The sequence below is a fragment of the Equus quagga genome, chromosome 11 (assembly GCF_021613505.1).
Source record: "Equus quagga isolate Etosha38 chromosome 11, UCLA_HA_Equagga_1.0, whole genome shotgun sequence".
Taxonomy (NCBI): domain Eukaryota; kingdom Metazoa; phylum Chordata; class Mammalia; order Perissodactyla; family Equidae; genus Equus; species Equus quagga.
In genome coordinates, this window is record NC_060277.1 from 72,366,714 (window position 1) to 72,390,782 (window position 24,069).

General features: G+C 52.3%; 1 protein-coding gene across 1 annotated transcript in view; it reads right to left on the minus strand.

Moving 5' to 3' along the window:
* Positions 1–2,184: 2,184 nt before the first annotated feature.
* The window catches only part of NXN (nucleoredoxin), a 138,558-nt gene continuing 116,673 nt past the window's right edge, over positions 2,185–24,069 (minus strand). The window contains exons 4-8 of the mRNA XM_046677553.1: positions 23,788–23,888; positions 21,866–21,972; positions 8,773–8,952; positions 6,794–6,918; positions 2,185–3,804 (exon numbers count right to left, since the gene is read on the minus strand). Coding sequence (XP_046533509.1) covers positions 3,622–3,804; positions 6,794–6,918; positions 8,773–8,952; positions 21,866–21,972; positions 23,788–23,888 — 696 coding nt within the window. The 3' untranslated portion in view covers positions 2,185–3,621. The remainder of the gene's footprint in view (positions 3,805–6,793; positions 6,919–8,772; positions 8,953–21,865; positions 21,973–23,787; positions 23,889–24,069) is intronic.

A 24,069-nucleotide genomic window follows, 5' to 3' on the forward strand; every position in this document is an offset into this window, starting at 1 on the left:
TCACGCCTTGAAAATGAAGCATATTTACTTCATGCTTTCACATACAAGGTGTATGTAGAAGATCCTAATGTCCTATTTTCCTACATACAGGCCTTTTGTTTCCTAGAAAATATTTCACCCTTTGCATATGCACCATTAGCTCCAATAATGAAGCTAACAGGCAACAGCCATTTGTTCCCAAAGAATTCGCCCCTGAGCAGCCTGCTCGGAGGAAAGCAGGGGGTGCTCCTGTCCCTGTTGATGTCAGCAGAGGGTCACGGGCTAAGTGCTCACTTCAACACAGCCGCTTCAGGGCCAACTTGAAAGATCCTCCTGAGCTCCGGGCCTCCGGGTCAGTGCTCGGCCCACAGCAGCACCAGGGAGAAGCCGCAGAGGGCACTGCTGACCCTCCCCACAAGCCGGAAAGCAGTCGTGTTCAGGTCCTACCAGGCAACCAGGGGGCTGCCAGGCTGGCCGGGGGAAGTGACAGTGAATGGAATGCATGCACACGCCCGCCTGCAAGGCTAGAGGGGCCTGGACCAGACACTCGCACTACAGTTCCGAGTGTACGGCGCGTCCACACGTGTACATGTGCACACGTGTGTGGTTTTCTCCCTAAGGCGACAGTGCAACACCTTATTAGATCCAGCTGATCTGTTCCTGGACCATATCCTACTCTGTCTTTACAGCATTGCAGAGTTTGGTTTGCTGTGCTGGAGCAAGGCAGCAGGAGGAGGGAACAGCTTTTGAGTGTCTTTAATTAGGCAACAGGAAAAAACAAAGTCTGGCTGAAAATTACCAATTGAAGCTCGGCTGATGCCAAAAAAACATTACTGGTTCCCTGTGCTCGGAAAAGTGATAGCCAGAGATTTCAAGGACACCCTTGAGCCGGGGGACAACAGTAGGCCACCTCATCCTGGAGAGGAAGCTGGTTTTCAGTGGCCCTCTGGCATTCACAGCTGCCCACTGTAGTACTAATCCCGAATACATACCTTCTTCTTAAGCAGATCTTTGTTGTTGGGGACAGGTAAAAAAAAAATCCCAGGTTTGTTGTGAAAATGGGGGGAATTGGATCTGGAAGCCATTATGGTGAACACAAATCTGGAACCGCAGGGTGGCATTTTTACAGCCACCGTCCTGCCTCAACCTGCAGAGCATGGTTTCCCTTGCTGCTGGGGGAAGCCCTTGAATGTGTCACAGCTGGTGTTTTAACCTGCTTCTAATTAGCAACAAGAATTTTAAGGTATTTTGGGGGCTGCTTAGTGGAAATTAAGAAACCACCCACTTCGTCTGCATCGGTAACCTTTAAGATCTTAGGCTATCAAGACAGGGATTTTGCACTGGCAAAGGATCCCCCCCAAAGTCACCACTGTATCAACCTAAAGCAGCTTTCTAGTAATCCTTCCCACTCATCCTGACTAACCCACGCTCCCACTCTAAAAGGCGAGTTCTGGCGTCAAGGATCCAGTTGACTTAGTGGCAAGTAGCGCAGTCAGCCCTCAACGGGCTGTGGAAGGCTCACAGAGCACCTCGTTTTTCTGCTGCAGTGACTTACAGCGACTCCTCACTGGACTTTGTTCCTTCTGCCCCAGAAGATAAGTAGCTGCTGAGAGAAATCATCTTTCCTCTAAGGCTATCACAACAGAGGGCACAGCCAAATCCTGCCCATCTTCCAAGCGAGGTTGACCTTGCCTGTCCCCACACCCACGCCACCCGTAAGGGACACACTGGTAGGATTCCCAGGGAAGCCCCCAGCCCAAGGATAGAGCTAGGTTTGAGGTCTCCAGCTATTGCCCCATTCTTCACAGGAGACCTGTCTGGGGTTCCTTCTGTTTCCCCAGCTGACGTCAGGCTTCAGAGCACTTACTCCCCAGTAAGGAAGAGAATGAGGGGTGTCCACAAGGACGTCTGTTATCTGAGAGTCCACCCCCACAAGGGCAAGTGAGACCAGGAGAGATGGCACCCAGGGCTCCAGCAGGGATCTGCCTCTGACGCTCAAATCCAGGGAGCTTCCCAGGTTCTGGAGGACTTGACACCACGACCACATTCGGTCTGGGGGTTCCTGGAAGTTCTGAAACATAGCTACCAGGTATCCCGTGAAAGTCAAGAAGATCTCACGTGTCCCACCCCCCACTGCCCACTCCCCATGAGAGCACAGCACCACAAGCAAACAGATTTTTGTTATGAAGGACAGGAAAGGCCGGGTGGTTGATAACGTCCAGAGATGCCCGCTTTATTTCCTACTAGGCAATTGCATTTCAGGCTGGTGACATCAAGGAACAGTCTAATTACCAACTAATGTTGTACCTCTGAACTACAAATCAACAATCCAATTTGGCAAAGGAGCAACAGTGTCAACAGCTCACTGGGGGCTGGGTTTTCCAAATAAACGGTCTTGACTGGCAGACAGCTGGGAGTGGGGTGAAGGGTAAGGCCTGGGATTATTTCAAGACCCTGACGCCTGACTGAGAGAGGCTAACACCCTGCGAATCCCTAGGCCGAAGCCCTCCAACCCAAAGCCTAAGTACGCAGCTGTTATGGTTTTTGTTTTTGTGGTCAGTTCAGCCCAAATAAGGAGCTGAGCTACCGGAACCTAGCAAAGCGGATCCAAGGCCTACTCTTCATTGAAATGTCCTCTGCCCTCACTCCCACCCTAGGGCACAGCTCTTTCTGCAGGTTCTTAGCAAAAAGCTAGGCTTCTGGTAATTTCTTGTCTCTTTTTAGTTCTGCTATGAAAAGGGAACGACAGGGGTAACCAAAGGTGGGCACAGGCACCTCAGCAGAGCTGCTGCCGCCCCAGGCCCGAAGCTGGGCCAAGTTAGAGGTCTGCTCCTCTAAGAAGGCAGGGCTGAGTGCATCTTCTTGGGAAGATGTCCAAGGGTGAGAATTTATCAACAAAATTCCAAGATAGTAGGGGCTGTTCGTATGAAACTTGGAGAAGGTCAAGATCAAGGAAGAAAGATACTAGGAAAGAATGAGAAGCTCCTATCACATGGTAGGAGCTCAATAAAAGTAAGCAATTACTATATAAATCATTACTGTAGCTACTCTTTTTCTCACCAAAAGAGAACGCAAGCTTCCTTTGAGATCTGGAGATCCGCTGCCCAAGAACTGACTGACAAGCTGGTGTTTCTCCCTCAGACTGAACAGACTAAGTCACTAGGAAAGGATGTTCTCACCAGCAGCTCTAAGCTGAGGCCTAACGCCGCCGTGGCCCTTTCCCTGCTCCACCTGCACGTACAGGTGTCACTGAGCTGTCTCGAGCACGTGCTGACCCCAGAGGCAGGGCCCAAGCCCCGATGCCCTGTTGCTTCATGTGAACTTGGCAGGAGAACACCCTGGCGGATGCTTCACTAAGAGCTAGTCACTAAGTGACGCAGTCCCACTTCTGGCTGGGTTATGCCAGCCCCGTGAATCCCAAGCAGGGTCTCCAAACACGGTGGGTTCTTCTGCTGCTGAGAGGATGCGCACCCTGAGGTGCTAGCTGAGGAGTTAATGCAGAAAACAAGGCACCACAGAGAGGTTGGACACTTGAGTTGTGTGATTCAAAACACGCTGGAAAAGTCCAAGGGCAAAGGGAAGGAAGGGGAGGAGGAGGAGAAGACTGAGTTTTAAATAACGTCTCATGAGGCCAGAGCCCCACTAGATGGGCTCGGGTTTGAGCTTTTCTGCTAGGAAGTCATTCACAAAGGCCTCCACAATGGCAGGGGTGATCTCCTCCACGTCCATCACGTACTTGGCCCGGGCTGACATGTCCAGAATGGTGAGCAAAGGGGCAGCCTCAGGCAGGTTGGTATAATCTCGCAGGGAGTCAGTCATGTCATCCTGGAAGTCACCAGAAGGGAGAGAGAACCAGTAAGTTTTCAAGACAGAGAGTAACGTCCCCCAGGCCCAGGCTCCCCAGATGGCATGGAATGGAACCACTCCATCACCCTGAGGAGCAGGCCCCTCCAGGAAAGATGGGCTCTTGGAACGGGGAGCAGTGGACCCTGCCCTGCCTTGGGGAGGGGGAGGCTGGTTCACACACTCTCTCTCTGCATCACCCCAAACCACCAGGCAAGTCATCTTTCCTTATTAGGATGAACGCAACTTTAACACGTCTTCTGCTCTGTAAAAACGTGATGCCCTTTGATTACGTACGTTTGCAGTCAGCTCTCAATCATTTGCAGCGCCACTGTGGATTATCTGAGGCCAGTCTGGACTTCAACTCTGGAGTGTTTACACACAGAAACAGCTCCCTGCCCCCACCTCCACCCCTGTGTCTCAGTCGGGCAGGACTTGCACGGCCAGTTCAGGAGACAGGGCTAGTGAAGTACGGCTGAGGTCTAACGGGTCACTGTCTTGATCTGAGCAGGAAGCCGGCACTTCATCATACATTCCCAGTGGCTGTCCAAGTGGATTTCCTAACATCACATGTAGCCTTACTAAGTCTAAAGGCAAACGCAGAAAGCCAAAGACAAGGAGAAAGATTTGTAGGGAGCAACCGTTTGAGATTACCTTTTACACTGTTGACCCTCATTCAGTAGATAACAGCAAATGGACTCTACATACCCATCCCGAGGTTATCTCACTATGAAATGCACAACATTCTAAACAGAATGAAAAGACCAGGATCGCCCTGCAGAGAAAGGGTGTGGGGTATTCCTGGCCTTAAATGCTGGTGACCAGGAGGCATGAAATTTATGGTTCACCAGTTTCTGAGACAAAAAACATTCCTTTCTCAAAGGGCAAATCTTTAGCAAGATTTAGTGATCGTCTTTTTTTCCCCCACCCCAGAAACACCACGCACTTCCCAGCCACACCGGGTGATTCAACCTCTCTGGTTTGTTCACCCAAGTCAGGCCCTCCATATGGGTTAATAAACAATCTTCATGATAAACAGAAGAGAGACACCTGGACAAATACCATACATCGAATTCCCATTAGGAGGCCTAGGCCAAGCCAAGAGCTACGCTGCCTCCCTCCCCTCTCCTCTGAGCAAATCAAACGGAGATGAATTCTGATGTCTGTTAAGGCTTCAGAAGGGATGACTTCCGCCTGCCAGAGCAGACAGGATCAAGACAAACAAGGGGCTCCCCTTAGCCCTGGGTGGAATGTGAGAGGGCCAGAGTCCTGGTCTCAGAGGCACTCAGTTACTGCCTGATGTTCCAGCACCCTGTGCCTACCCTCCTTCCATGTTGCTTTGTTTCTGAGCATGAGGACAGAGAACTGGACCAAGGGAGCTGCCCAGGTGAAGCGCACAGGAAGGACAGGGCGGCCAGGTGGGGAACTGGAGCAGCGGATGACCCCAGCTCCCTGTCCAACTTCCTGGTCCAAGCATCCTTCCCTCTAGGCCTGGGCCGGTCCACCTGCTGGACCACATGGACAGAAGGAGTGGCAGCACTTCTGGAGCCACACCGACCTCACGCTTACTCCTCTCTCTGCCACCTACTTCATGTGTGACTTTGACAAGTCACTTCTCCGAGCCAAGGTCTCATCCCCTGTAAAATGGATTTAATAACAGCTCACGTGGGGCCACATGAGGTGTGCAAGCCAGGCAGCACTCACACTCTCGGAGCCGGCCCTCCTCATCGGTGGAGTGTACTGATTCCCATGACCCGAGAGAGGAGCAAATGGGACCCAGCAAGTGAAGCATTTGGCTTGGTACCTGGTATCTAAAAAACCTGCAGATGCTGCTTTTCAGCCACATTTCTAAAGCAGTTACTGGAGCTTCCTAGCGCCGACCCCTGCCCACGGCTGAGCCCTTTCTGTTCTGCGCCCCTCTTTCCTCTCAGAGCCATTCGAAAGGGGTTAGCGTTTAATAAATTCCGGGCAGCCTCCGTGCCTGCTTTGTTTCCTCCAGGCAGGGCCCTGTGAACCTGCTTTGTTTCCTCCACCCCAGAGCTGAGCAGGGGGACTTCCGCCAGCTGTGAGGGGCCCAGCAGGGCTTAGCAGGGGCTGCTATTGAGGAGGTGATGAATGGGTGGTTCAGGGTGTCCAGCCGCCACTGCCTCTCCTGGGATTGAAACACAGTGGGAAATGCGCACGGGGTTCTGACCAACTGGAAGTGGAGGAGAGCAGGGGCGCTTCAAAAAGTGTCCGTCAATAACTGGCTAACGGCGGGTGCCTGGGAGGGTGGGAGGCAGTGGAGCATGCGTGGAGGAAGCTCGTGGGGGTGGGGACCGAGGTAGAGCGTCTACGCCGACCGCAGCCATCTTGCTGAGACCCCCACATTGCAAGACAGAGGCTCGTACTCCTTAGGGGAGCCACGCATCTGCTCAAGTCCGCTCGACTGAAGGGCCCGGACGTCTCACCCTGAGAAAAGCCCCCTGCTTGGTCCCGCCCAGCTGGAGGCCTCCAAGGGAAAGGCCTTGGGTAAAAGAGCTGGGATGTCAGCAGTTTCCAACCTCAGCACTGTCCATAACTGCAGGTCGCAGCTGTGGCCCCCAGCAAGGATCCCTGTAATGGGAAAAGCCCATCTCCAGGCTGGTAGGAGGGACTAACCAAGCAGACACTCAGCAAAGCATCAGGGGCCTGGTTTGGACCCTCGTTACTCCCGGAGGGAGTAGGTGTTATCACGATCTTTGTGGCTGCCACTCTCCCCAGAGCCTGGGTGGGAGAGGTGCACGTGGGATGTCTGTCCTGGGAGGATATCCTGCTGCTCTGAGGCTGCTGAGTGAGAAAGACTGGGAGAAGAAAGCAGCAGGGGCAGGAAGTGGTTTTCCATGCCTGATGACCCACCTTTCCATGCCACATTTGTCTGTCGGCTCTCCAGAAGCACCCTCACCCCAGACCCTGGGGCCCCCAACTCACGTTCTAAAATGGAGGCACTCACCTCCCCCGCCACGAAGAACAGAAGCGGCGCCTCTTCCTCTTTGGCCTTGTACTTGGCGATGATCTTCTCGGCTATGGGCTGGATAAGCTGCTTGGCCGCTTCAGACTCCCCATCATCCTCAGAATCTGTGATGGGGAGAGAATGACACAGAGACACCCTGGCTTGTCAGACAGATGGAGTGGTGCCCCCCAAAGAAGCCTGGGCCAAGGGCCTGAAATGCCCATCTGGGCAGCCCCTGCATGGACAAAGAGCTTCCCCTGGGACACAGGCCTCGCCTCCTGGGTGCCCTAGGGTGGGCCCTGTGCGCACATGCCCCGGTTCGCACAGCGCTCTCCTACGCCACGCTCCCCAGAAACACCTCACCTCGCTGAGTAGCACTAATGCCCCAGGCAAACATGATCCTTTTCACAGAATTCTTCACAAACCCACCTTGAAAGCCGAACTTCCCCTTAAGCCAGGACCTGAGGTCCCAGGTAGTTTTGCTCCTGATCACAGAATGAGATACCATGACCTCAGATCTCTGACTTCCTAATGAAAGTGGCAGAAGGAGGGGGTGGGAGGTCAGGACTGTGGTCCAATCAACAGCTTTGGTGGCAGTGAGGAGGCACCAGGGCTGCTGGAATGCCAACTTCACAGCCATCAGCAGGTCTCACCTGGGAGGAGATAGGCTGACCGCGTGGGAGAGCACCCGACCAGGCTCCCCAGGGCCACCTTTAGGCACCTCATGCCTCCAGTGAAACAGCAGCATGGGAGCAGCCACACACGTGCTCCTAGGGCTCACTCCTGCTGAGCCCCGGAACCAAGAGCAAGAGCAAGAGGGGCAAAGCAGGGGGAAGGAGGGCAGGTGCCAGCAGAGGACTTTCACCCAGAAATGCCACACCGCCCAGGAGGCCCGCAGCGTGCAGACCCGGCGGGCACCCTCTAGAGCCACATCTAATTAGCTCTGAGATGCTGGGACTCGCTTCACCTCTGGAACCCTGCTTCCACATCTGCAGATGGCCAGGGACATTCCCAATTGTCCCTCAGTTCAGAATTGTTTCCCAGCGGCCCCAGGATGTGGGTGTGTGAGCCTGCAGCAGGCAGGAAAGCCCCAAGGTAAATGACTCCCCAAGGCCACCTCTCCGCAGGGGGCCTCTGTCCTCCAAGCACAGGAGCAGCCTGCAAGTCTGCATGCTTAAGAATTCCAAGTGTGGGTACTGGCTCCCCTCCTGGGGGCCCTGAACCAGACTTCCGGAGAATGGGGAGAGAAGGTTGCACATATCCCCAGTTCCCCTTGGTGAAGTGGGTAGGCAGCATCTCAGCCATGATCCTAGTACCCTAATTATTTTGAGTTGGAGCTCAACAGCAAGTCCCAAGGCAGAGGGTGAGGTGGCCCTTGAGCATCAGCTGCTCTGTTTGCAAGGAATCAGGGTCATCCCACAGGGCTGCAGGGAGCCTAGAGTAAATGTTCCCATGTCCTTCTGCCTCCAGAGCACGGTCATCCACTGAGTGCCAGAATGGGTGAGATGGTGCAGGGGTGCCGAAGGGACACGTGGCCCCAGAGATGCTGCCCTGAGGTTGGGGCCAGCTCCAGCAGCCCCTGGACAGTTCATTAGGACACAGGTGATGGCAGAAGCAGCCTGGGGTAAGCCTTGGCCCGAAGGGGGCCAGCCCCCTGCAGCTGCTGTGCGTGCAGCCCTGCCTCCTTCCAACAATGGGTCTGTTCATCAGGGGGGCCCAGGGCATCCTCCTGGCCTGACCTATTCTTCCCAGCTGGCAGCCAGAGCAGCAAGGAAGGAAAGCACAGCAGCAGCTCCCAGAGCACCTCCCGCAGGGGGAGAGCCATGAATAAATCATTGGGGTCAAAAGCAAGGCTGCAGGGAGAGACAAAGGCCCAGGCTCTGCGTTGTTGTGACAGAAAGAAGCTGCAGGGAAAGACACCCGCCATGGGAGGCCTGTCCAGTCCCATCCGGCCCTGAGGCCCCCACTAAGCTTCATACCTACAAAAAGGACGAGGCAGGGGCCCTCGTTGAGCTGCACAGCGTTGGAGTCGGAGAGCTCCAGCACGGGCTTGGGGTGCCACGGGAACTCTCTGCAGTCCTCATCGTTGAGCACCTCCACGCGCCCTTGCCGCGTGATCACCTCCCCCTGCGGGTCCAGCACGATGAGGGTGGGGATGCCTGTAAGAGAAAGAGCTGGCCTAGAGGCAGGCCCTGGCAGGAGGGGCCGGCTCCCACCCACAATTCACGGGAGGGACCTAGGATGCCACACAGGCTGACGATTAAGAGTCAGAAAGGATGGAACCCAGGCTCAGCCACTGAATAGCCACAGAACTCCCGTGGGTTCTCTGCGTGTAACTTCTCCGTGGAACCCTGAGCACGTACTTCACCTCTCTGGGCCTCAGCATCCTCCGCTGCAACACGGTGCATGCATGCAGTTCCTACCTTCTCCTCCTCTGTAAAGATCAACGAGGTCGTGCATTTAAAGAACTTTGAAAACAGGGTCTTGACACATAAAAACAGTCCATAAATCCTAAAGAGATCCCAAACAAGCAGGAGACGCTCCTCCCACCTGCAGGGAGACTCAAACCTAACGGAGTGATATAGAAACCCACTTCCATGTGGCGTACTTGCTCCAGACACACCAACCAGCACAAATCAACTGATGCCACGGGAGGCCTCACACAGGCAGGAGGGCCCCACTGTGTGAGCACAGGGGCCCATAGAGAGGGGAGCCTGGGGCAGGGGCTGCCAGCCAGCCAGTGGCCCTTCCCGCCCAGCTCCAGCCCTGCTGCCTGGGGAGGGTCCAATACCCGTTCTGAGGAGGACAGTCCCTGGAGGGAGCATGCTGATGGCAACACTGCCCCTTCACATTCGAGGGCCAGACTGGGGTGAGAAATGCAGCACGGAGCTCCCCACAACCCTCCCAACCATAAAGCCTCAAATGAGAAATCAAAGAAAACCACATCCTGGTTACAGTCGCATCTGAGTGTTGCACCTCCCTGCTGTGTGTGTCCCACTCTGCGCGCCCCACTCTGCGCTGATTCTCCTCCTGCCAGGGCCACCCCCCGCCAACCACAGCCCAGAGTCAGCCTTGGTCCTGCCCTTTAGGGACACTTGTCTCTCCACTGGCAGCTGGTCCCCTCCCCACCTTGCAGTAATCAGCCGCCTCTCCTCTGGAACCGACCAGCTTTAATTTTATATGGGCCAGTGAAAGCCAGAGCAATTTAATATTTATAGATACCAAAGTGTTCGGTCAGTAATTTGCTCCACTGACATTCTACTTCTCTGTGGGGGGCACTAAGGTACCCGAAATACGGCCCTGGTGTTTTGTAACCCGCCGCGGTGGCTGGTACAGCGGGCATGCAGTCGCAGGCCTGTCTTCAAAAGGGAAAACAATTCCATTACGTTCACACCTACCGGAAGTGGCTTGGCGTGTTAGGGAACAGATCCAGAGAGCAATGCGCTCTGGAGGACTGCCATTCCACTGCATCGCACGCAGACTCATGTAGCTGGGACTCCTTGCAGGCTTTTAACATGTGCTCGGAGCTGTCCAGGCCACCAGAGAAGTTGTGTGTGAGAGTAAAAGAGACTTGGGATGTTTCCAGCCTCCTCATCACAGCTGCGTTTTATCCCTAGGAGGCCACATCAGGTGCATCCCCATCCCCAAGGATCAGGCTGGGCTTGAGTTAGCAGCCTTAACGGAGGCTTGGGCCATGACAGGCCAGCCAGCTGCAAATGAGTGCCTCCCCATTGCCATACCCCATCCCAACAATGCTCCGACAAAGTTCTTTCATCAGAGAGTCAGTGTGTTTCAGGAACTGGGCAATTACATGTGTTGGGTTAAACCAGGGCCCACCCACTGCTATGATTAGACACAGCAACCGGCCTGTCTGTAGCCCAGACAGGGCATGCCCAGTTGGTCTGTAGAGGACAAGCAAGAGGATAGAAAAGGGAGGAAAAGTAAAATCTGAAGGCTAAGAAGCCCGATTCCTGGTTTGGTGCCTCAGTTTCTCCAAGGGACTACCTTAAGGCCTTCTTTGTTACCACAGCTGCAGTCCCTCGAGTTCATGCCAGTGGGGACCAGGACAGCAGGGCAAGGACCCGGAGCCCCAGCTGGCTGCTGAGGAGCCCTGAGCTGACTCCACCAAGGACCAGCTCCCCGGGCCTCGGGTCTCCCCACTCCTTCCCCATGGCTACAGGAAAGCAGCCCCCACTCAGAGTTGGTGCTTTGAGCACTGAAGCCCATACCTAAGAGCCCAAGATGACGAGGTGTGTGACTGTGGGGCTTAAACAGAAAGCAACTCAGTAAAACAAGCACAGTCAGAGTTCAACCCAGAGAAGCCCATTTCTGGCAAGTGGACGGGGAAAAGCGTCTCTGTGCAGGGTGCCAGGCCCCCTTCCCATCATGGGATCTTGGTTAGCTTGGCCCTAGAGCCCTCCATGTGTGCTTTCCTCCAGGCATGGGCCAGCGGGCGAGGGGGAGGAAGCTTGCGTCTCCAGTGCATCTGCCCTGTGCTAGGCACAGCCCCTGCCGCCTCACGCAATGCTATCAGATGGTGGCGGGAAGTACGACTATCCCCCTTTTATGGAAGGTCAGGTTATCTACCCAAGGTCGCCTGGCCAGTAAGTGGCCAAGTTGGGACAGGAGCCCTGGTCTGCTTGTTGTAAAAGCTGCTGTTCTTTCTACCAGGTCACCAGCTGGTGGGGGGCTCTCCCAGCACTGGCGCAAGGGGAGGCCCAGCATTTGCAGCTTTCTGCACCGCCCACCTCCCTCTTCTCTCGCTTCCCAAGGCTGCGTGCAGGAAGGAGGCTGAGGCTCCAGTCACCTCTTCCCTTTCCTCCCCCTGTCATGCAATCCCCAATCCTCCCTCGCTGGAAGCAAGTTCCCCAAGGCAGAGCTGTCTACAGAGAAAAGAGGGCAAAGCCTCTACTGGGAAACTTAAAGGGAATGGAAGATTTCTAACCGGTGCCTTTATACCAAATAACTCTCACACCAGCAAGGGCTTCTCTGGAGGGAATGAAAGAGGAGCAGCCTGGCTCTGCTTTGCTGGAACTCGTGTTTCCCAGCTGCGATGGCCGGATGGTTGGGGGAAGAGCAGTGAGAATTCTCAGGAAGATCCAGGCAAGCCACTTAACTTCTCAGAGCCTCATTTCCACAGCTGGCAAATGGGGGTGGTGATAGCTTCTGATCTTATTTGGTTGTTGTGAGGAATAAACAAGACGACAAGTATAAAATGCTTTTTAGCAGAGTATCTGATATACAGTAAGTACTCCATAAATAGTAGCTCTTGTTACAAATAACTTCATTATTATTATTTTTTTAAATCATCCGTAAGTTGATTATTTGGCTCATGAGAAGGCAGATGTACAGAAGACTGCTGCCTGGCTCTATGAGATAAACAGAAACCTCCATGCTGGCTGGAGGAAGTTAGCTAAAGACACAGAAGACACAGACAGTGTCTACACTGCAGTGAGGGTTCCAGGATCAGTGTGATGCTGATAGTTTACTTGCACCATCCCAAGCTTAACTTTTGGGCATAGAACACATACTCCACGCTCCTAGAGAGGGCTTCAGCCCCAAGCCCCCGGCCCTGGACACCAGCAATGCCTAAGAATCCCCTTCACCATCTCCTTCAAAACCCAGAGAAGAAAGAACAAAGCCTAAAAAGCCCACTCCCAACAGTCTCCTTGTAGGAGAAGCCTATTTGTGAGTATTTAAAACCATCTCAAGCCACGTGCACTGCGAGGGCCCCACAGTTGAATCAGTTGCTTTTCTACTGCCAAGAGGGGGAGTTTTGAAGGAGGTGGCGGGGGGGGGGGGATGCGGGCGGGGCAGGCTGGGGCAGAGAGTCTGGCCAGGGTTGTCACCCAGAGAGCCTCTTGCTCTACATGTGGATGGCAATATGATCTGAGGGTGCTGGGAGCTGGGCAGAGAAATGGGAGGAAAAGCGGACCTGAGAATAGGAAGAGCAGGTTAGGGCAGATGGCAGGGCGAAATATTCTGCCATCACCAAAAAGGTCATTGTGAAAACTGAAGCAAGATGGAAAATGTTTGTAATACATGGTTAACTAGAAAATACAGAATACACGGTGCTGTGTGTGCGATTACAGCTGTGGATAAGCACGTATGCGTGTGGACAGAGACCAAAAGGGCTCAGAAAAGTGAAAACAGTTGTGCTAGTAGGACAGGAATGTGGGTGAGATAGATATTTGAGCTTTCTTAAATGGTGTTATGATAGATGTAGTGACATAAAATAAAAATCAAACAAGCACGGAAGGGCAGTAGGGCTGGGTGGGAATGACAAATACAAACCATGCCTTGGCCATATCAACGGCCAGTTCCGTTCATCAGATCCCTCCTTCTCCCCTCCTGGCTCCCCCAGAACTCTCCCCTGCTTGGAGAGCTAAGGAGCGGAAGGCAGCTGGTTTGGGTGGTGATGAAGCTCAGAGAAACCCAAGGGAGGTCAGGGGATGGTCTGGGCCTACTTGAACTTGGCCATCAGGCCTGAAAGTGGCTCAGGCACGTCCCTGTGTCAGGAGACAGGCACGAAGACACTCATGCAATGTTCTTGCAACACAGAAAAACCAGAAAGCACTGAGTGCCCATGCTCAGTGGGACAGATAGATAAACTGTGGTACAGTCGTACAATGAAACACTTTGCAACTCTGAAAAGAAATGAACCAGATATAAATACCAACAGGGCTAAATCTTGAAAACATAACATTAAGTAACAAAAGCAAGTTGGAGAAGGCTATTACAGCACGCCAGCATTTAAGCATGCTTCTAAAATACACCCCCAGCGCGACTATATATTATGCATGGGTTCACATACCTGCAGTAAAACTATGAAGACAGAGTATGAAGATATACATTAAACGTAGCGTCTCCCCCGGGGGACAAGGAGGGAGCAGGGCCGTGCAGGGGAGCAAAGGGAACCCACTTCTGTCTGCACTGATGCTCCCATTTGCTCATATTTCAAATACCTGAAGCAAAAATGTCAACTCTGGGTGGTGGCCACATGGGTGTTTGTTACATTATTCTCTGTCCTTTCTTGTTTTTCCTTTTTTATGTTCTCAAAATAAAACAAGACAAACAGAACACTGAAGCTGCTCAGTAGGTTTCGAGGCAGCCCCCCGCCTGCCCTCCCCAGGCCCACGGGCTGGCTCCACACGGCCTGCGCCAGGCCTGTAAATACAAAAAACACCAGCGTTGCCCCTTCGCCGTCTACGGACTGAAAACCACGTCTCCGAATGTTTCATTTCTCTATAAAATAAACAGATTTTTTGAAAGGGGCAGGGAAGAAGGCAAAGGAAAGGAGAGGAGAAAGGTGGGAGATGGAGAAAGGGAAGAGGAGAAGAAAAGGGAGAAGGATAAGGAACAGACAAGAGGGCAAGAGAGAAACAAGCAGATGCTGGGAGAGCCGGCAGCCCTCACCCCAGTGCCGTCCTCCCGGGCTGCGGCCTGGTGGCAGGGCTCACATCCACTCGGCCACTCCCTCGAGGCCCCAGCTGCCCCCCACCCCCAAGGCTCAGGGTGGGGAGGGGAGAGGAAGAAACCCGCCAGGGCCCCTAATGCAGGAGAGACGGGCTGTAAGCCTCCCTGTGAGGAACACGGTGTTCTCTGACAGCCAGGATTAGTCAGACAATCGCTAATGGAATTTGTCTTTTGCCAAGTGTGTCTAAACCCCTTCCTTAGAAAGGCATTTTTGAACAGCTTATAGGGCTGCGAATTCCCCAGCATGCATAGAGCACTGGGAGAGGGAGCCCCTCCGGCTCAGGGAACCCAGCCACTCCCCTCGGACGAAGGAAATGGACGGAGGCCAAATGCCAGGGCCCTATGAACTCAGGCGGCCCGGTGGAGCCCGCTGGCTAACACAGCCTGGGTTCAGTCCAGAGCCCCCAGGGAGCCAGTGAGCAGCCCACCAGCGGCAGCAGGACTTTTGGCCCGGCAGCAGATCCTGTCACTCTGGGAAAGGGATGACTTGAGGGGGACAACGTCAAGATCCAGACTCGGCCACAGCCACCTGGACAGACACCTCCATAAGGCCTTTTATGCAAGGCCTCCTTCAGTCTGCTGGGGATACTGGAATCCAGTGACGCTCTAAGCCCGGCTCCCAAGATGCTCAGAGGATTCGGGGTTCTCCTTGCATTACCCATTTTCATCCGAGCCTGTCAGGATGGCACAGGGAAGCTCTGCCCTCGTGTGCCTCGACGCACAAAGTGACTGTCAGATCCAGTCACTGGCTCACCGGAAGGCACAAAGACAGCCCAGGTGGAGGTGGCTCACCTTGGGTGCAGGCAAGGGAATGTACCTGGTGCTGCTCTGCGAAAGCACCTTCACCAAAATGCTTGAGGAGGAGAGACGGAGGGGAGCGAGAGCCCAGGCCACACACAGAGACTCCAACAGGGAGCATGAGCTCCCCCAGACCCAGCCCTGCAGGCTCTGCTGAAGACCAGAGGCTCGGCACAGTGGAACCCTCCACCGACTGCGGATGTGTGGCATGTGTGCACATCATGAGATGTAACATAATAAGAAAGCTGTGTCTGGTCTTCATTCCCAGTTCCTGGCACAGAGCTCCTAAAACCCTTGTAATTTCCCGATTGGTAGTGGGAATCCTTTGTTATAATATGTGGTCTTAGTCCCTGGTTCTGACACAAGAGCTTCCAAGATTCTTGGAATCTCGGAGTGATGAGTGTCTTTTGTATGCTTAATCAGATGACAGGTGGCTGGGGGCCCCGAAATAGCTTCAGAATGAGTGGTGGTCACCAGAAAGGCATGATCAGAAGGTTAGAACTTTCTGCCCCACCCCATGACCTCTGACCTTGGGGGAAGGAAGAGGACATGGAGGTTGAGTTAATCTCCAATGGTCAATGATTCAACCAATTATGTCTACATAATGAAATCTCCATGAAAACCCTATCTGGCGGGGTTCGGAGAGCTTCTGGGTTGGTGGAGACATGGAGGTGCTGGGAGGGTGGCACACCCAGAGAGGGCATGGAAGCTCTGTGCCTCTTCCCATGTATTGATGCATCTCTTCCATTTGGCTCTTCTTGAGTTGTATCCTTTATAATAAACCCATAACAGTTCACAATAGAAGGAGTTTGCCCTCTGAGGGAAAGCACTGCAGGAGGCAGCATCCGAGCTGGAGGGATGGGCAGGATGGTGATGGAGGGAGACCATGTGAGATGGCAGGGAGGGTGTAGATGGGGGAGCAGTGAGAAACGGGGCTGTGAAGGTGTTGGAGACCAGACTGGAGAGAGTCTTGGAATATCAGGGCACGGTCATGGAGGGCTTCCACACAGGGGATGAACACCACTATCAGAGTCAATCTTCTGAAGCTTCACTTGGAGGTGCTCTGCCCGGTTGGTACATACAGTAGACTGGGACAGGGGAGGAGTACCGGTGCAGAGGAACAGAGGGGTTCTAGGTGTCATGGAATCATTAGAACAAAGGGAGAAGAGCTGGGACAAGCCCCCGTTAAAGAGATGGTGGAGGAGAAAGCCAAGAAACAGCAAGCCAGGAGAACACCAGGAGAGGGGGTGATGTGGAGGGAGAGGGGGAGGAGGAGAGGATTTTAGGGGTAGCCCCAACTGTTGAAAAACAAAACCAGATGGAGCAGGAAAAGAACAGGGAGGTCACTGGATTGCAAACATCTCGACTCACTCCTGGGTGATCTCATCCAGTTTTAAGCTTGGAAATGTAACTATATGCCAACTGACAAATGCCAAATTTGTATCTCAAGCCCCACCTCTCCCAATTCTAGGCTGCTGAATCCACATCACCACCAATGGGCATCTTACAATCAACGTGATCAAAATTAAACTCCTCTTCACCTGAACTCCACACCAACCCCATCCACCCCCACCCCTACATCCGACATACGCGGCTTTCCCAGTCTCAGCTGATGGCGGCTCCATCCTTCTAGTTGCTTAGGCAGAAGGCTTTGGAGTTGTCTTCGAGTCTTCTTTTACTCTCACACTTCACATCCAATCTGTTAGCAAACTGTAAGGCCCTAACTTCAAACTCTATCCAGAATCTGCCATGTCTTGCCACCTCTACTGCCACCACCCCTGCCCGAGCCCCATCATCTTTTCCCTGGATTATTACAATAACATCCTAACTGGCTGCCCTGCTTCTCAACACCACAACCACAGGGACTCTACCATAAATTAGATCGTGGGACTCTGCTCAAACTCCGCAGTGGTGTCCCACTTCACTCAGTGTAAAAGCCGAAGTGTGATTAGCAAGGCCCTATGGGCCCTGGTCTTCTTACTCTCCAGTCTTAACCCCTCCACACCTGACTTGGTCATTCTGCTCCAGCTGCACTGGCCTCCTTGCTGTTCCATAAGCACGTGAGGCACGATTCTGCCCCAGGGCCTTTCCATTGGCGGTTCCGTCTGCCTGGAATGCTCTTCTCTCCCAGAGAACCACAGGGTTAATTCTCTTGTCACCTTCTCAATGAGAAGAACCTGTTATGAGGCACCTGTTAGGGCAGGCTGAGCAATAGCTTTAGGGAGTGATGGATTTTTTTTTTATGGCTAAGCATTCTGTGAAGTGGAGAAGAAGGAGCTAATAGAGAAACAGAGACAAAGAGGCAAGAAAGGGAGGGAAATGCAAGAGGCAAGAGCAAGACCCTAGAAGAACAAAGGCAGAATCTTAGAAAGCAGGGATGATACTTCTAACAAGAAAGAAGAAAGGAGATGGGGCGATGCATAGACATCCCGAGCTATGAAGCCAAGGACATAACAGAGATGTTTCATGGCAGAGAGGAGGGAAACAGAGGGAACTCAGGAGAGCTGGCCGTACTCCCACTAAGGCAGATCTGCGGAGGAGAGAAGCTGGAAGAGGGGCAGGGAAAGGAGACAAGAGAGCTGTGGGAAACGGCCATAGGGAGGAAAGCGATGGCCCCAAGACCTCAGCTCCTCTGCCAGCCCCTGCTCCACATCCCTGTCCCTCCACTCCTGGTCCAGCCTGGGCAAGGCTGCAATGGAGGTTCTCAGCAACCCACCTCCTACAGCAGGCCGTGGATTTTCTCTACCTTCTGTGTTGGGAGTGAGAGGCAGTGGGATGCAAAAACTTGTCTGCCCTTGTCCTTGTGAGAACAGAGCTGCTGACTGGTAAGATCAATGTACAATGCCACACGAGAACTTACTAGCCACGTGTGCTTCTACTAGAAACCAGACCCCAGCTGCACGGGGGACCTCAGAAATGCCATGAAGCAGAAGACCGTAAGTGACCCTGTGGGGCTAGAGGGAGGCAGAGCTAGGGAGACGGGCACGGGGCTGCAGAGGCCACCTGGGCCACCTGCCTCAGAGCCCAAGGGTGCAGCTTCCCTCTCCCCATAGGCAGGCCTGTTGTGAGCCCTGTGTGAGGCCTGGTCACAGTGGGTGCCATCAGAAATATCAGTGGACAGCCTGCCTCTAGGATTTCTCTTCCAGTTTAGCTTGAATGTCAATACTGCACTGATCTCCCCTTAATCAAAACTTTCAAAAGGCTCCAGAAGTCCAAAGTGTCAAGTGTAAAACCTCAGCATGGCGTTCAAGGCCCTCTACGATGTGGCCCCACCAGCCTTATTGCCCACTCTGCCCTATAGTACACCATGCACATCCTACTCTGGCCTTTGCCCTGGAATGTCCCAAACCCCCTATCTAAACCCCATCCATTCTGTGAGGCCCTGCTCCATAGCCACCTCCGCCAGGAAGCCTTCCTGGCAAACAGCTCTAAGCAAGTCTCTCCTCTGAACTCGGATTATTCCGCTGAGTGGCCCTTCATTAAATGCTGCCTTGAGAAGGAGCCTGTGCTGCTCTTTTCCACTCTTGTTCCACCATGCTTTAGTGCATCTCTGGCTTCACAGGGCCAGAGGCAGACAGACCAAGGTCAGCAGGCAGTGTCTGACAGGCTGTTTGCAGGAATGAGTTCTAAGCCTTAGCCCAAGAGGTCAAGTGATCAAGGAAGCAGTCGGCACAAAACACTAAGCCAGGGAGAGACTGTGAACCCGAGAGCGAGGAAGCAGGAGGTGGGGAGCCAGGACAGCAGACAAGTCCAAGCTGGAGACAGACCAGAACAGATGGCAGGGGAGGATAGGCCATGGCTTCAGCAGACGAGGAGCAGTGGGACGCGCCTGGTGCAGGGCTGGGCTGCAGAGGACGCGCGCTGGCCGGAGTTGCGTTCCATGTGAATCTCACATTCTTCTACTGCGGCATGCCTGGTGGGCCACTGCTTGCCTGGGCACAGAGCCTCCCCAGAGCAGCTTTCTGATCCTTGACTAAGGGCTCCTTGAAGTTGGGGACCACGTATGTACTTCCATCCCCACACTGTTAGGGCCTTAAGGATTGTGCCAAATGAATGCGTCTCTGAGAACTCTCCATTCTCTTCCTCCTCAGTTGTGGTCATCCTCTTTCTGGCTGTCTGGGCCACACCTAACAACCGCAGCTCCTATGGCTGTAATATTTACATGTTGACAACTAGAGAATCCGAAGGAGAGTTCCCTTCTCCACTTTCTGCAGGCAGACAGGAAACCATCAATTTAATTTTTTTGTGCCTTGCCCACATTCTCCAGAAGGGTGTCCTCCAGCCTTAGCAGTGTATCCAAAACTTGTGTTGAATCTTGAAGAGCTCATGATCTCTCCTTATGACGCTGGCACCCACCCTCCAAAGGGTCCTCAGAAGCATCTCACAGAGCACAGGGAGGGTACACACTGCCAGCCTCAAGCTGGCTATGTGTTGTCTGTAGACCATCCTTTGGCAATTTATTAAGTTCAGGTGACCCCACGGCCTTAGCACTGACCACCAGGAATATCTGCATCATGCTGGACCCCACATCCAGGAAAGGGCAACTCAATTCCCTACCTCGGAGAGGAAAAGATTCTGCTCCACTGATGACACGTGCTTGGAAAGAAGTCTCTACGTGGAGAGGCCTCCTGACTGAGCAGAGTGGCTGAGTGAGGCCCAGCACCCAGCTCCACCCTCTGGACAAGTGTCAGTCTGCTAAGCCCTCGTACGAAATGGCACTTATTTGACCAACACTTTTTAGTTTCTCCAGACATCATCATACTCTGCTCTTTACTTATTTCCCAATGTAAATCTCATCTCGTCCACTCAAGGGCAGCACCAGCCCACCCTGCTGGTTTATCTCCCACGGAGCTCACTGCAGAGTCTTGGTGGTTAGTAGGAGTTCAAGAAACACAATCCTGTGCATTTAAATCTACTCCATCTTTTTCCCCAAAAAAGGATTTGAGGCAGCTTAAAAACTGCATGATATAATCCAATAAAAAGAGATGAAAATATCCCCCTGAAGGGAAAACAAGGAAGGAAAAAAGAGAAAAACGGAGCCAGGGTCAAGGGCATGTGCACAGAAATGGGCATTTTTGCAAAACTGCTGAAGGTGGTTACAAATCCAGCTCTGGGTTTTCTAGAGACTAAAGCAAAGAAAGAATCGTGGTCTGCAATGAAATTCAAAGTATACAAAAGATGAAAGAAAAAAACAAAACTATCCCACCTGCTCCAGAGAAGCTCAACCTTTGCTGGGGCTGGAGGATAATTTCCTAAGCAGGAAGTCCTACAGGCGGGATTGCTAAATTAAAGGTTTTGTAGATTTTTAAGGCCTCTGATGTAGATTGCCAATTGCTCTCCTGAAAGGTTGTCTTGATTTACATTCCTACCAGCAGTCTGCTCTCTTCCCTACACTGGGGACTGCCGTTTTTTTATTGGGGTGGGGAGGAGGAGTTCATTTTTAGTAATAGGAGGCATGAGCCTCCAACGTTCTCAAAGGACCCCTAGATCTAGACTGTTAATACCCAAAGTGTGGTCCCTGGACCAGCGGCACCAGCATCGCCTGGGGGCCCGCTGGAAACGCAGGCTTCTCAGCCCCCCCCAGGCCCACGGAAGCCCAACCTGCACTCTCACAAGATCCCCAGGCGATTCTTACGCACATTTGAAACGGAGAAGCACCAATTACAAATTAAATATTAATTTTTTGAAACTTTGGCTCTAAACAAAGCCATATGCTTACTCTAAATGGTGAAGAAAAAAGGGTGAAGAACCTGATGAGTTCCCCTGGAAGCTGTGGAATTTGTGGGTAAATCTTCTCTGTGTGTGTGAGGAAGAATGGCCCTGAGCTAACATCTGTGCCCATCTTCCTCTATATGTGGGACGCCACCGCAACGTGGCTTGACGAGCAGTGCCATGTCTGCACCCAGGATCCAACCTGGGAACCCCAGGGCCACCACAGTGGAGTGTGCAAACTTAACCACTGCGCCACTGGGCTGGCCCCTGTGGTTAAATCTTGGATTTGTCTTTTTTCACTCTCTGTAACACAGGAGCACTGAGAACTCAAATATTAGCTGTACCTGTTTAGGGCTGACCAGGCTCTGGTACGACTGACACAAGGGGAATGAGTTTAACTCTTAACAGACCAATTAAGTGCTTCTCCAAGAGAACACCTGGCTGGGGAAAGGCTGGGAAGGAGGTATTCAAATAATAAAGAATAAAAGCACAGTTTGCCTCACTAATAATCATTATTTCTGAAAAACACCATGATTAGTACTCCAAGTCTTAGTTTTCCACCCTCTCAGGAAATCTGTTTTCTCACCTAAAAAGTAACACGCACTCAGCCCTCACTATATGCGTCAGGAACCATATGAAGCGCTTTATATACATTATCCTTTAATGCCCCTACAATCCCTTGTGGCAGAGATTTCTCATGCCTGATTTGCAGATGAGGAAACCGCGGCTCAGAGTCCTATGGAACCAAAGATCACTCTCAGGTCTGTCTGACAGTAGACCCCTTGGGATAAGGTTTTGGCCAAGTCGTTTGGGAGCATGTGCTCCACGGCCCAACTGCATCCGAACTCACTAGGCCAGGTGGTGAGAACTAGCTGTCTCACCTGGACATGTACTTTTTCAAAAACCTGGCTTTAATGAGGTGTAATTTACATAGCATAAAATTCACTGCATGTAATTTTTAAGATGGTGAAGAAGGTGAACATTCATGGAAATAAGGGTGCTCTTTTCCCTCTAAAAGCAAAGCCAAAGAGGTGGTAAGCCCAGACAGCAGGTTTCCAGGGACCCCACGGAGTGGGGGATGCCTACCTTGGATTCCATACAGCCGGTTGAGGCGCGACCGCCGGGCCTCGTCGGTGTAGGGGACAGCGAGCCAGGGCATCTCACTGAAGTACTGCTTGAATGAGTCCTCTGACCTGCGGAGACACACGCGGAAACATGGCTCTGTTACATCCGAACGCACCAGCACTGGGTCCTCCCCACCTTCTACCCACTTATGCCCAGGGCTCTGCGGATGCAGGGGCCGCTAACCAACGTGCTCCTCAGGCACCAGGCAGATGACACAGGAGGGCTATGCCGCCCATCCTGGCGTACGCCAAGAAGCACAGGCCTCCACACAGCAGGCGGATGCCAAAGCACAACGCCAGGCCATTTCAACAGCCTCCTGCGTGCGTCCCACCAGTTCAACTTATGCTCAACTTTTCATTCTTCAACATGACAGGCCTTTCCCTTTTTTTTTAAGATTTTTTTTATTGTGGTCATAATAGTTTATAACATTGTGAAATTTCAGTTGTACATTACTATTTGTTAGACACCATGTAAAGGTGCCCCTTCACCCTGTGTACCCACCCCCAACCCCCATCCCCATTCCCCTGGTAACCACTAAAATGTCTGTTTGTCCATAAATTTGTTTACGTCCACAAATGAGTCAAATCATACAGTATTTGTCTTTCGCTGTCTGGCTTATTTCGCTTAACATAATACTCTCCAGGTCCATCCATGTTGTTGCAAATGGGACGATTTTGTCTTTTTTTATAGCTGAGGAGTATTCCATTCGGACAGGTCTTACTTTTATAAGGAGCCTAGAGTGCACAGACACTGCATTCCCCATGATGCTTCTAATTTGTGCACATAACAGTGATGTGTACAGGACCACACTTTTAGCAAAGCATTAACCTATGATTCCATGTCTAAGAAACTCCAGGAATGACAAACCTAATCCAATGATAGAAAGCAGATTGGGGGGCCCCTGGGGCTGGGGTTTGGGGGTGAAGACGGACCAAGAAGAGGCATGAGGGAGTCTTTTGAGTGATGGAAATGTTCTATATCTTAACTTACACGGGTACATACATTGGTCAAAACTCATTGAACTGCATAACTAAAATGTACACATTTTACTGTAAATAAATTATACTCCAATAAAGTTGCTGTTTTTTAAAGCTTTAAAAAAGCAATCACTCCACGTGGCACGCCTTCAAGCTTGCCACCACTCACATGCAGAGATGGGAGCTGGGGACCAGCAGGGTGGGACCATGGCCCAAGAAAACGAGCATGGCAAAGTGCAGACGTTAAGGATGCAGAGTGTACAAAACGCCCTCAGTGTGTTGGCATCTCAGAGACCCTTCTATGAACAAGAACTTAAGAGGCAGAAGTGCCTGGTGGCTCGGTTTGAATTGGGGCTGGAGTTTTGTGATGGAGGAAGGTAAGTGATGAGTAAAGCCAGTGAGAGGGCAAGAAGCAGAAGAAATTGAGGCTAAAAGGACCTGATGGACTCCAGGAAGAATGTCTGCCCTTCTTGTTTTTATGATAGCCTCCAGACAAAGTATGTGGTCAGAGCTAAGAAAAATGACTGCATAGCCATCCAAGAGAGGTGTCACATTCCATCAGTCTCTGACTCTTTTCTTTCCATCCTTCCCCCTCTGAATCCTTTCATCACAATCTAAAAAGATGAACAAACCAGACAAATGTATCCTAATCTCAAATGATCCAGGCCAGAATTGGGACATAACCCAGGTATTTACAGCAAGAACAGGTTTTCCTAGGCTCCACTGCAGACAATTACATGAGTAAATATGAAATGTATCCGTCCCTCTGCCAATATTCCCAGACATGTCTTCCCCAATCCCTACCTCCAAGCTCTAAAGAAGTGAGAAGTGTAAGGCAAAAGGAACACATGTTAACCGCCTGCAGAAAAGGGCAGCTACACCGCCACCCTCCCCAGCACACGTTACCTGTCTGCACTAACAAAGATGATCTCAAATTTCTGGCCTGCCTCCTTGATCTTCCGGTAGGATTCCACCAGGACCCGCGTGAGGCTTCGGCAGGGTGGACACTGAAAGACAAGAGTGGGATCCTGCAGGGTGACGTTGTCCCTTCTCTTTCCAATTTCCCAGCCACTTGTCATCAGAGGCCAGGTTAGCAAGACCCAAGTAGGATTGGTACAGCAAAACCCAGTTTATAAAAGAGGCAGAAACAAAAATGCCTCTTCTAATAGTGAGCACCCAGCACAGCTC